Consider the following 13,402-nt stretch of genomic DNA (forward strand, 5'->3'; position numbering starts at 1 on the left):
TGAATCCGGCCTGGGGTAACCAATGAGGCTGGATGGACTGTTGATCGGCGCACGGTATTTTTATCAATCCGTGGAAGCACTGCAGGCACGGATGCAGGATTTTTCATAATCTTGATGCCCTAATTCCATATGTTATCTATTATTGGAATTGCTCTGGTAATTTTCCTAGCCTCTTTTTTGAAATCGTGTAGGAAACAATCAGTTTGTTCCACCGCCACTGGAGCTGAAACCTAGTAGCAGCTCGCTGCATGAGGTTATGAAATCCACCTATATCTTCTGAAGGGGAGTCCGATGGTTGTGGAGTTGGTGGAGACGGCATGGGAATAATATATGAATCCCACGGATCCAAGTGAGGATTCTCTGGTAGCTCACCTTCTTCTAGTTCTTCATCAGAAGAAGTGTCTGGAGTTCGAGTAGGCTGAGCAGGCTGGTGCTGTGGAGGAGGTTCTGTAACTGGAGACATTGGTGCCGGAACCTCCGGCTGAGGTATGGAACTACCACTGGCTGAGGTGGTGGAATGATCTGCTGCGGTGGAAAACGCTGTCCATAATCAGCTAACATGGCCTGCAAGTCCTGAATAAGGTTAGGAGGCAGATGGCTGGACTCTGAAATCCGAGAATGCCTCTGGTATCCTGTGTGGTGAGGAGCAACAATGTCCTCCTGGTAGTAGTGTTCTGTGTAGTCTTCATCTTCCTCGTCATCTTGACATTTAATGTTCAGTTTGGAAGGATGACGAGCTATTCCAAAAGCTCCTTCATCGTCATCATCCTCCTCCTCTTGGGCATATGTGTCGAGGAGGTGAGATGGAGTAAGTGGTGAGATGTACGAACACTCTTGTCTCTGGAAAGATTTAAGCTGGAAACCTTTCGAGGAAATAGGCGTTGAAAAAGTTTGTACCGCCACTACAGACTAAGTAGAACCAGGTTCCACTCCTGTAGATGGTATGGTCGTTGACGGGGGCATTGGCGATAGACTTACCGTCGATGGACTCTTCATTGTAGTCGTCGTCGACAGGATCATAGTCGACGAGACAGACGCAAGCATCGTCGACGGACTTGAACTCGACGTCGGCGGGACCATCGTCGACTGACTCGACGTCGATGGGATCATCGTCGACGGGACAATCGTCGACGGAATTGATTTCTTAGTCGACGGGGCACTCTTAGACGGCACAGTAGATGTCTTCGTCGATTACAGAAGCTTAGTCGACGGTACCTTCGTCGACGAGTGTTTTGATGGCTTAGCCGATGAGGCTTTCGTCGACGGATCATCAACAACAGTTTTCTTAGACACTACGGAATTCCTCGTCGACAGGATAGGAGAAGTGATAGATGTAGTAGAAATTGTCGCCGTCTACGAAGGAGCTGAAGATGTGACAGAGATAGTCGACATAGGTAAAGCTGAAGAGACAGAACAGCTTTTACTCACGGTTTTGATAAATTGCCTTTTAGAGTCCGTGAGCGCTGAAGCTTCTGGAGACTGAATTGGCCCAGGGGAAGTAGAAGGAGACCTTTGAAAAGGACCAAAAGTGGAGTGGGAGGATTTGAGAAGTTTTCTCCCCTCACTTGATGAACTGTCCTAAGATCTTGCTCTCTTGCTGGAGGTCGCAGCTCTATCATCATCTTCAGTTGAAGAAGATTTGAGCCACAACAGGACTCTAGCCTCCCTATCCCTTAGAGTTTTTGAAGGGAAGGTTCGGCAGATCTTACAATTTTTAGCCTCATGCTTAGGGTAGAGGAAATAGATACAGTCCTTATGTTGATCATCAACATGTACTCTCTTTTTGTCGCATGTTCTGCAAGGTTTGAACAAGGCCTTCTTGTCAGACAGCTTGAAGGACAAACTGAGTACCACTCAGGGAGACTTTCTTCCACGCCACGTGCGGTGAAAATCTGAGGAGAACTGGCTCTGCAGAGAGTGTTCTAAAGGGTGCCGATAGCGGATTGGTTGGGACAAAGACTTTTGTCTTTTTAGCATAATGATGTAGATAGACTACTAGGATTTAGGCCTCAGGCCTTTTTTCTTAGGGCCTACTACTATCATTTACCTTTGGCACTGCTTTTTTATTTACCGTGGGACTCCCGCCTAGGCGACGGGGAATGATTCAGGCATGTGAATCTATGAAAGATACCCCAATACTGGATAAGTATATATATTTGGTGTCTATGCCCTATGATCCCATCATGTGATTATTCAGATAACGGAATTGTTAAACAATTCAATAAAAATTTCACATATAATGAATGCAAAAGTGAAACCATTGTCTCGTCTCCTCATTACAATCTCGAACAAAGTCCCCTTGATATTCGTAAGCCCTTTTAAAAAAAAAAAAAAAACTTCTAATTTTGATTGGCAGTTTTAGCCAAAGGTGAAGTGACTGGTAGATTCAGCAGGTGCCCAGAATTTCCAATGGGCTCACTATGATCTATTCACATCCACGCTGCAAAAGCTCAATTAGAATTCTCTCAATTCAGGCCATACCACAGCAAAACACAACAAACTCCTGTATAATCTGGCATATTATACCTGGTCCTTGGTTTTCCCTTCTCGCTCTCGGATGTGTGTAGTGACAATTCGCTCGCTCTCCTCTCGTAACCTAGGGTAGGGGGACAACTGCCACCCAAGGAGAAACAAAAGTGCAGATTGAGGGCATGTCATTAAGTGTGCGAGGGGCTTCACAAGTCACAAAGTATTTCAAATAAGCTATTTAACTTCAGAATAAAAGAAGCATCCACTACACACCCATAAGTTGTTAATAGTGAAAGACAGATCATAAGAGGGTCGGAAAAACAAGCACAATCCAGAGGAAGAAACAGTATGGTACAAGTGTAGGCTACTCATAGCCACTAAATTAGCAACAGTTACATAGAATTGAACTGGTACCCAACACAAATGCAGCATTCTGAAAGCCCGCTTGCACATGCCATCAACTAAACTTAAAAGGAAATTTTCAAAGATGTGTATGTGCAACTTTAGTGTGTAACATTAAAATGGAAAAATGTCACAGGGACACAGAGGGCTTAAGGTCCAACAGAGAAAAGTTCCATACCCCAATAGGATCAATAGGATAGGACAATGTTTCTTTTGATTGCACCCACAAAATGGCAGCTCAAATATCCTTTATGTAGCAGCTAAATTCAGGAATTGACCCATAAACGAAGCTCTCCGCACAGACCGAAGGCAGGTTATTTGCATATGCTTTTTGACACCGTAAACCTTGGGCATACATGCCAAAGTCTTGTGTCCAAACCACTGCCTTCCAGTTCTCTCCCAAAAGAATTGGATGCAATTTATCTAGTGCAAAGGCTAACTTAACAAATGGGTGTGGCAACAAATACACAGGAAAAGTGTTTGTGTTGCCACAAACAACAACTATAAGCTGGTGGTAAAAAGAAATTTCCGACATTTAAGTGAACCATCACCACCACCAACATTATGCATACAGGCTTCTGAAAGTCGTACAGAAGGTCATGCCATTTTAGAGTACCTGCAGACTCTTATGTCAGACATTAAAGCTTTCATCTGTAAAAAATGAAAATGCTGTATGTGTAGGCCTAGTGTTTTACACATCAGCACCATTCCTTTTTTGTTTTCTTTGCCTAGGACTGCAGTCCTACAGTTTAACCACACAGTAACCCAACGTCTGAGGGCACTAGTGCTGTTTAACCAGTCAACTTAAACCTCTCTTAAGAGCATACTAAACTATGTTTACACATGCAACTGTTCAACAACAACCTATACTGTGAAGTTGAATGCAGTACATATGGTCTATGTTCAACAGCATCCCAATTATTGCTCTTTTCTATGTTTTCTAATTTGCTGACAATATACGACTATTTTATGTACAAGTATGGAAATGGGCGTCAACCCCCAAAAATATATTTAAAGAAAAGAAAGAAATCATTACCTTTTGGGCACACTTTTTAATCACGGTGGCCAGCTCTGAGACTACCAGATCAACACACTTCAAACTTGGCTCTTTGAGTTTAACGAGTTGCTTTCGCACTATTGTTTCGAATGCCATGTCGGGCGTGAAAAGCCCAGTTCTATGCCCCACAGAAAGCGAAGAACAGGGCCACATGAAGGTGCACGAAGGCCAGAAAGCAAAAAGGGAGGAAAGAATAGAAGCGGACAGGAAAAGGAAGAAGAGAGGAAAGTCAGAGTGTTAGTCAGCAGAAAAGTCAAGCCAGACACATGGGTCAAAGTCTTGCTAGCATTTCTGAAGATGAGTGTGTGTATAACCACTTAATACAGCATAAAACAGATTAAATTGCCTCTTAGAGATAGCAAGTTAGACATCACCCAACTCTGGCCACAGAGGCCCTCTTGCTGAGCCGAATTTTAGCCAATTGGAACCAAACAATCATCATGGATTCCACTATAGGCTTCTTATCTCTGCTTCTCAAATGGATGCAGTCCACAATCTGGTAATGAAAGCACTTGTGCTAGCTACAGGAGCAAACTGCTAATGCACATGCAGGTCACTCGCATGCACATGGTAATTTCCGGGATTCATAAACAAATTGGCAGGATCTTTGAACCAAGTGCTGGCTTTTTCAGATGCACGTATTTGTGAAAGAGCAGGCACACATCTGAGAGGAAAAAAACCACCAGTTCTTTAAACAATAGCCAATCTCGGTCTATTTTAGCTTCACAACTGCTCCCCTCTGAACAGACACTCAATCTAAGAGGTCAATCTGGTGGCTTTATCCCTAAATAACGTCAGCATGCAAAAACAAAAATAAATAAATAGCTTTAATGCTACGTTAGTTGGAATTCAGATTTATACCAGTAAAACGCTTGACCTCTCTGCTGAGGCTAACAGGAGTAGACTTTTAGTGCCTAATGGGGACGGTCGTCTTTTGATTCTTCCCAAATATCTACAGCTTTTTCTGTTTTTAAACAGGCTTAAAACGTTTATGTTTTACTTTAGTGCAGGGTCATTACTTAAGAGATTAAAAGACCAAAATCCTATTTTTAATCACTGAGCTAAATTGAATGTTTTATGTAGGTGTTCAGAATCAACAGAATTTTGTTCTCGTCAGACATTTTGTCTTGATGACCTCATGCAAGGAATAGGATGGGCAAATCAGAGGTCAAACTTCTGGATCTGCTTCATACTATTCAGCACAAGTGTTAAGAAACCGCACCAAAATTAGGTTAGAATTACCCCCATGCCCGGGCTCCCTTCCTTACCAGCAGAACCTCATGGTGAGATTTGATCTCCACCAAACTGTGCAGATCTGATCATGGTTCATGAAGACTTTACAGCAGTGACTACAAACTTGCAATGAGCAGCTGCCCCGTGAAAGTCCAGTCTTCGACATCAGATGTGGGCACCAGGGGACTGACAAGACAAAGGCCAGAACAAGAGGGAGAAAAGCACCCACCATCTAAATAATTGCAAAGCGTTTAGCAGCAAGGGATAAGGTGACGGTCCTTTGTCTACAAATTTGCACAATCAAACCCACTCCAGTGCCAGGCATCACTAAGACTCCTCCCTGAGCGGCTTGGAAAAGCATGCACGTGAAACTGAACTCGTGTTGGGTCAAACCTTTTTTGGTGGAATGGCGGCAGCATAACGGGCATAAGCCAGAATAAGATTCATCGGCTGTTTGCTAATATCATCTCCACCTAGATCAGCTGTAGAAAAAAACTGTGCTACATGAACACCTGTGTGAACGGGACTTAAAGGGCCACCACAGAAATGGTTGGTAGGACTCCTTTAATCAGTTTCTCATCTTGGCCCACCTTTTTGCTTACTTCCCAGATGGTCACTCAGAGGGGAGCAATTTTCACCCAATCATGCCGATTGCTACTTAAGAAGCTTGAAGATAACCTGCCCATTGGTCCGAGAAACTCTTGGCATCCCACCCCGCCCTCAACTCTGGAGTGTCAGAAAGGAGCCATTACTGTGGTCACAGGTCTCCCTCCTTCGCCATCTTTATGGATAACCAGTTAGCAAAAAATGGGAAATAACTCCATCCTCTTTTATAAAACGAAGCCACATTGTACTTCGATGCCCAGTTCCACTGTCTCAAATAAACTGGAGTAACATTAGCAAAGAGTTTGGCATAATGCTTCCTGACACAATCTTACTGATGAGAAGGCAAAGCATTGAAACTATTAGGAAGAGCTCAATCCCCACTCAGCAGATGTTTGGCTAGGCACTGTATGTTCCAGGAGGATTGAGGAAAGAGTTTTGCAGGCACAATGGGCAGGTTATAGTCTTGAATATGCTACCCAGCCCAGCTGACCGATATGAAAGAAAGCATTGCGCTTGTGCTGAGGTTTCACTACCTTAATGGTACACTGTCTAACGGTATTGATTAACTCCTGAATCACCAGATCCACACACTTCAAGCAAGGCTCCTTCAGTTTCACCACCTGCTTCTTTACGATGGCCTCAAAGGCCAGGTCTGGAGTGAAGAGCCCCGTTCTACATGTATCAGAGCACAAGAGGGAAGAGGATGGGACAACAAATAACAGAAAAAGGTCAAACATTTCAAAAACACAATAAACAAATATAGCAAGCCAAAGGGTGTTCATTACATCTGTCCCCAGCGCCTCGACAATAATACACAATTTGGGTTTAATGAAGTAGAGAATAAAGCTCAGTGGGATGGATATTTGCTGCTGCGATGCTCCTGTACCAGGCTTGTGACCGGTTTGAATCATAGCCTGGCATACTCGGCCCTTCCCTGCACGGAGGTCAATAAATAAATAGCCATGTCTATTAAAATGCCTAGATTTTTTTTAGTTTAGTCTGGTTTTGGAGACTTCGGAAACAATGTTTATGTCAAATTAAATGCGTTTTGACTAACGTTTGTAGCACTTTAGTTTAAGGATTGTGGTAGTTTTGGACAATATGGGATGATGGGTGACTGTTTACAGTGTCGTATTCCTCACTTTCTGTCTATTAAGAGATCAGTTGTTAGGGTATGAAATATAGGATGCAGGTATCAATTTTAGATGCTAAGCTAACACTTGCTATAGCAATTTAAAAAAAATTCTATTTGAGAAGTTTTATGTTGTAGGGGCTTATCTCAGTACCTTGATTTGTTGTTCCATTTTGAGCATGAGGTGGAATTGCACTCCCAGAGTTGCCATCTGGCATTTGGAGAACAAATTTGACTGGTAAATCCTAAGGCAGGTGACCATATTGGAAGGGAGGTCTACCTTCCGGCTCCGCAGGCTGATAAGAAGCACAGAGACCATACATGAACACTGAAACCATGTCTAGTCGGTGTCTACATAACGGAAAGTAAAATGCTACTTACCCAGTATGCATCTGTTCTTGGCATGTAGAGCTGTAGTCACATGCTGTGCATAGCCTGCCATCTAGTGTTGGTCCGGATGTTTGCACTTTGTTTTTGTTCGAAGAAGTCTTCTCCAGTCACAAGGTAGGTGACTCCTTCTTTCGGTGATAGTGCGCATGGACATCAACTCCATTGTTAGATTGTTTGCCACAGCGGGTGATAAAGGAGTAGTAAGAGATGTCTATGTATATATGTATTTAAGTAAGATGTAACTCCAACAGGTATAGATACCCGAGGAGGCGGGTGGGCGCATGCGACTCTGCAGCTCTACATGCCAAGAACAGATGCATACTGGGTAAGTAAAATTTTCCGTTCGAGGCATGTGAGCTGTAGATCACATGCTTTGCATAGACTATACAATACTTATCTCCCAAAGCGGTGGCTAACCTGTAGCTGTTGCAGTTGTCTGAAATAGTGTACTTAAAATTGCTTGGCCCACACACTAGCTTACTGTCTTGCTAACACATTTACAAAATAGTGTTTTGTGAATGTATGGAGTGTAGACCATGTTGCAGCTCTGCAGATATCTAGGGATATATTTCCTAAGAAATCCATAGAAGCCCCTAGTTTGCGTGTGAAGTGCGCTCTAGGGGGAATTGTTCGTTTTGTTTTAGCTTTTGCATAGCATATTTGAATGCACTTGACTATCCACCTTGCAATGCCTGTTTAGGTCTCGACTAGCGTCGGCTGCGCTTGCGCAGTCTCGCTGACGAGAATTTAATGTCTCAAGTAGTGATGCTTACACCCGCCCCTCTACTCCATTGGCTGTCTCCGTAAATGGCGGGCAGCCATTGGAGAAGACAGTTGTCTGTTAATTTAAGGCCCGTCTTTTTGGGATAGAGGGGTGTGTTTTTTCGCTTCTCTTTTTTTTAGCACCGTCCCTTTTACCGTGGTGGGCATGTTTTTTTTTTTTTTACACGGACGCTCGTGTTTTGTTGTGTTTGTTGCAGGAATGGACGGAGCCATTTCTTGTTTTGATATAAGATTGGCTTTATGTGGTAAAGCAAAAGCGACAAATAGTTGTTTTGTGGAAAGGTTTTGTCCTTTCTATATAGTAAAGAATTGCTCTTTTCACATCTAAAGTGTGTAACACACGTTCTGCCACAGAATCTACTTGAGGGAAGAACACAGGTATCTCAACAGATTGGTTGATATGAAAGGCAGAAATTTAGGGTTGATCCGAAGAACCATTTTGTTTTGGTGTATTTGTAAGAATGTTACTTCTATGGTTAGTGCCTGAAGCTCACCCACTCTCCTCAGATATGTTATAGGTATGAGGAAAGCAACCTTCCAAGTGAGAAATTGTATTTCACACCTATGTAATGGCTCAAAGGGTGGACCCATTAGCCTGATGAGGACAATGTTGAGATTCCACACTGGAGCAGGTGAAAGTTTTGGAGGAATGATTCTTTTAAGTCCCTCCATAAACGCTTTAATGACAGGCACTCTAAAAAAGAGACAGATGTTCGACCTCGGACCTGGGGACCTGGGTTCGAGTCTCGGTAACGATGCTAAACATCCTGTGATTCTGGCCAAATCACTTAATCTCCCCGTGCCTAACAAAAATTAATGTGTGTCCTCATGTAACGTAACTGGTGCTATGTAAAGCGCTCTGATACCTGATTTGGTTCGGGCATAGTTCGCGCTATATAAAACTTTGCACAAAAAATAAAATGTGCAGCTATTGCACCAAGGTGTAAGCGTATGAAAGAGTACGCTAGATTGGAATGCTGAACTGAAGCGTCCAGTGGATCTATCTGATCGTTATTGCAGTATATTAAAAATCTCTTCCACTTTGCTGCATAGCATGCCCTTGCGGAAGGACGTCTAGACTCTTTGATAATATTCATGCAGCCTGGCGAATGATTAAGGTAGCCAAGCTCTAAGATTTCAGGTGCCAGATCGCAAGGTTCAGAGGGCTGGGATCTGGATGTCTTATCTCTCCATTGCTCTGAGTGAGAAGATTGGGAGTGAGGTGTCGTTTTTGGTGAGAAACTATTGAGAGCTCCAACAGGGTTGTGAACCTGGGTCGTCAGGCCCATGTGGGAGCAACTAGGATTAATGCCAGGGACGCCTGTCTGAACTTCGGAACCACCAATGGAAGGAGTGTGAGAGGCAGAAAAGCGTAAATGTAAATGTAAATGTAGCCGTACTTGTAAAGCGCACTAATACTACCGGGTGGCATGGCGCTGTACTCATACCACTAGGGAACCCTTCCTGGTTTTTCCCCGTGAAATGTCCACTCCTGGGCATCCCCAGGGTGCAACCAGGCATCCCTAGCGCTGTAGGGGGCCGTTGTGGAGGCTAAGCAAGCTATTGCCCAGAGTTGCAGCGTGGGACCCATGCTTAGAGTAGGCACCGAGGCGAGAAATCAGGTCCGAGAAATTATGAGCCCAAGATCCGTCAAGACCAGCCAAGGCAGGAATTGAACCCTGGTCCCGGGCCAGACCTCTGCATCAGGGTCTGCCGCTCTAACCATTGAGCCACACTTCTCCACGTAGGCGTAGGCAAATATCCCTGACCAATTCATCCATAGTGCATTGCCCTTAGACAATGGATGTGGATGCCTGGATGCAAAGCTCTGGTATTTTGCGTTTAGGTTTGTGGCGAACAGCTCTATGTCTGGAAAACCCACATTTGGAAGAATGGGAGGAGAACTTGGGGGTGGAGTTCCCATTCTGGGATCTGTTGTCTTTGACGACTGAGCAGATCTACAATCTGATTGTTTACTCCTGGAAGGGGGTCTGCAAGGAGAAACATTTTGAGACGTATGGCCCATCTCCAGATGGTCTGTGCTAGTTGTGACAGCTGGAGAGAGTGTGTCTCCCCCGTTTTTGTATGTAGTACATTGCGGTCATGTTGTCTGTACGGATCAGGACAGCTTTGCCTACTAGATGAGCTTGAAACGCTTTGAGCGCTAAAAAAATCACTAGCAGCTCTAGATGATTTATGTGAAACTGCTTTTGGTGCAGGCTCCACATGCCCTGAATTATAAGCGTGTGGAGATGAGCTCCCCAACCAGTGAGCGATGCATCTGCTGTTAGCACTATTTGTGGAACCGGGTCTATGAAGGGCCGCCCTTTTGAAAGGTTTTGTGTATTCCACCACTGCAGAAAGCGATGGGTGCGGCCGTCCTCCAACACTAGATCTGATAAGAGACCCTGAGCCTGGTTCCACTGACGTGCTAAGCACTCCTGAAGGGGACGCATCTGGAGTCTTGCGTAAGGGACTATTCGAATGCAAGACGCCATCATCCCTAGTAACTGCATAAATACTCGAGCTGGCAATGATTGTTCAGGCTGAAACCAACAGAGTAAAGTTTGCATATTGCGGATTCTAGCCGGATTGGGGTAGGCCAAAACCTTTTGTGTATCTATTGTGGCTCCCAGATACGCTTGTGTGTTGGATGGATGTAGATGAGATTTGGACAGATTTACTGTGAATCCAAGATCGTGGAGCAATTGCACTGTTTTGTGAGTGTGACGAAGACAGCTTTTTCGCGAGCTGGCTTATATGAGCCAGTTGTCCACATATGGGAAGACGTGAATGTGTTGTCTTTGAAGATGAGCGGCGACTACTGCCAGGCACTTGGTGAAAACCCTGGGTGCAGTAGTTTCTCCGAAAGGGAGCACCTTGAACTGATAGTGCTGGCCTGCTACTGCAAACGTGAGGAATTTGCAGTAAGCAGGGTGTATTGGGATAAGGAAATAGGAGTCCTTTAGGTCCACAGTGGGCAGAAAATTGCCTTGTTGAAGGAGCGGTGGCACTTGCTGAAGTGTGACCATGTGAAAGTGTTCCGACTGAATGTATAGATTTAGTTCTCCGAGGTCTAGTATAAGCCTGAGAGAGCTGTCCTTTTTGGGAATCAAGAAGTACAGGGAGTATACTCCGGTCCCTTGATGTTTTAATGGGGCTGGTTCTATCACTCCTTTCTCCAACAGAGAGAGAACTACTTTTTCTAGAAGGGTAAAATGTTCTTGGGACATTGCGGGTGATCTTTGAAAAATGTTTGAGGGGGGTATTTGCAAGTTCCAGGCAGTAACTATATTAGATCATTTGTAAAATCCATTTGTCTGAGGTGATGGTGTTTCACACCGGGAGAAATTGAGAGAGACGTCCCCCTACAGGAGTAGAATGATTGGGGGGTAGTGGAAGGAAGTCACTGTTTGTTATTTGTGGGGAAGTGCGTGTGGAGTTGCCTCTGCCTCTTTCCTTACCATTGTTTCCTCTAAAACCTCCTCTAAAATAGCCTCTTGATGAAGGCGATTGGTTGTTGCCCTTGTAAAAGGAGGAGGGATTTTCTGTGGTAATATTTTTGGAGCCACCCCTATAAAAGCGTTACAAGAAAAAGGGGTTGTCCCAGACAAGTCACAAGGGCGTGGGTAAAGAACGGTACAGGAAAAATGGCCCCAGTGGACACAAATTTGAAACAAAGGTAAACATTGTACTCATCAAGTACACCTGTTAAAGCAATTACAAACAATATTCTTCATGTTAACCATATTTTATTCATATGGAACATGGAATCCATTGCTCACAGGACGTGATATTCGTTAAGCACAATTGTAAAGAGGTGACCCAAAAGGGAAGGAGGGGTAAGTGCAGCAATGTTCAGATGTGGTGGTAAGTGAAGGGCAGGGCAGAGAACAATATAAACATCTAAATCATGAAAGAATCCAATCCAGCCATATTAAAGGCGTAGTCTATTTACAACACCATAATGTATAAAACAGATTAAGGGGACACAGTGAATCAATCACTGTTTGTCCACAAAGCTAAACAAATAGTGAAGCCGTTGACGTTTCGACCCTGGGAATAAATGTAGGCAATTGGAGTCCTTACAGTAGGATCTTCATCAAGACAAAAAAGTGGTGACACCCTAGAGACACTGGAGAATTCAGTGTGGAACTGGATGAAGATGGGCCTTCCGGCTCCACAAGGAAGGCCCATCTTCATCCAATCCCACACTGAATTGCCTACATTAATTCCCAGGGTCCAAAAGTCGACGGCTGGATTGGCTTTTTTCAAAAAACAATTTAACAATGGAGTCGATTCCAATGCACACTATCACCGAAAGGAGGAGTCACCTACCTCGTGACTGGAAAAGACTTCTTTGAACAAAAATAAAGTGCAAACATCCGGACCCAACACTATATGTAAGGCCATGCACAGCATGTGATCTATAGCTCACATGCCTCAAACACATTATTTCAATGTATACTTTACAGCCAAAGTTACTGAATATATGGAATGTTGGGGGGTTGGGGTGGTTTCTAAGTGCGGTCACTCAAAAATGAGACAGAAAAGAGTTACTGATTCATACATTTGATTTGTCAGTGTGTGTATCAGCCATAAACTCAGTAAAGAGAGCCTGATAGAAGGTATGCAAATACACACAAGGTAGGAACACCAGAGAAGGACAACACACTTTACTATAGGGTAGGCACACTTACATTACCTTTAATTAAGGTAGGAGAAGCACAGATAAACTATTTAGCACAAACTACTAGAATACCAATAGAATGATCTCTAAAAATGGTCTTTTAAGTTGCTCAAAAACAACAAGCAGCATCTACAGGAAGCATTTTTGCCACCATTTCCAGCTTTGAGCTTCCTGCTAACTAGAAAACTTGTGCTGTTAAAGGAGAAAGGTGAAGTTGCTTTCTGGCAGCCAATCTGCTTTATGGTCTAGCATAGTGGTTCTAAACCTTTTGACTTCTGTGGGCACCCTGTAATTACTGAAATTCGCAGACCCCCACTGAATCATTATTGAAATCTGGGGCCCTCTCTGCTGAGTCACTATTGGACTCCTGGAGCCCTGGTCTAAACAATTTTCCAAGATTTGCACCGCAAAACAATACTCAAAAATATGGAAAAAAGCATTCATCAAACACTACATCAATAATGAAATATTGTATTTTATTCATAAATTTTATAAAACATTGATTTTAGTGGGAAGGTTGGAGTTTCATGCACACTATATTCTGTTTGACTGCTCCCACAAATCATTCTGAGGTTACAAACTTAATTTTTACCCTGCAATTTCGAAATTCAATTCACATTTACAGAATTCTTTTCTTAAT

The 13,402-nt window shown here is 43.6% G+C and overlaps 1 protein-coding gene across 3 annotated transcripts in view; it reads right to left on the reverse strand.

The window, feature by feature from the left end:
- Window positions 1–13,402, reverse strand: part of DNM2 (dynamin 2) — a 779,238-nt gene that overhangs the window by 395,862 nt on the left and 369,974 nt on the right. For all 3 annotated transcript variants that reach the window (XM_078685110.1, XM_078685099.1, XM_078685090.1), the window contains exons 10-11: window positions 6,301–6,439; window positions 2,527–2,613 (exon numbers count right to left, since the gene is read on the reverse strand). In XM_078685110.1, the coding sequence (XP_078541236.1) occupies window positions 2,527–2,613; window positions 6,301–6,439 (226 nt within the window). The remainder of the gene's footprint in view (window positions 1–2,526; window positions 2,614–6,300; window positions 6,440–13,402) is intronic.

The sequence above is a fragment of the Lissotriton helveticus genome, chromosome 1_1 (assembly GCF_964261635.1).
Source record: "Lissotriton helveticus chromosome 1_1, aLisHel1.1, whole genome shotgun sequence".
Classification (NCBI taxonomy): domain Eukaryota; kingdom Metazoa; phylum Chordata; class Amphibia; order Caudata; family Salamandridae; genus Lissotriton; species Lissotriton helveticus.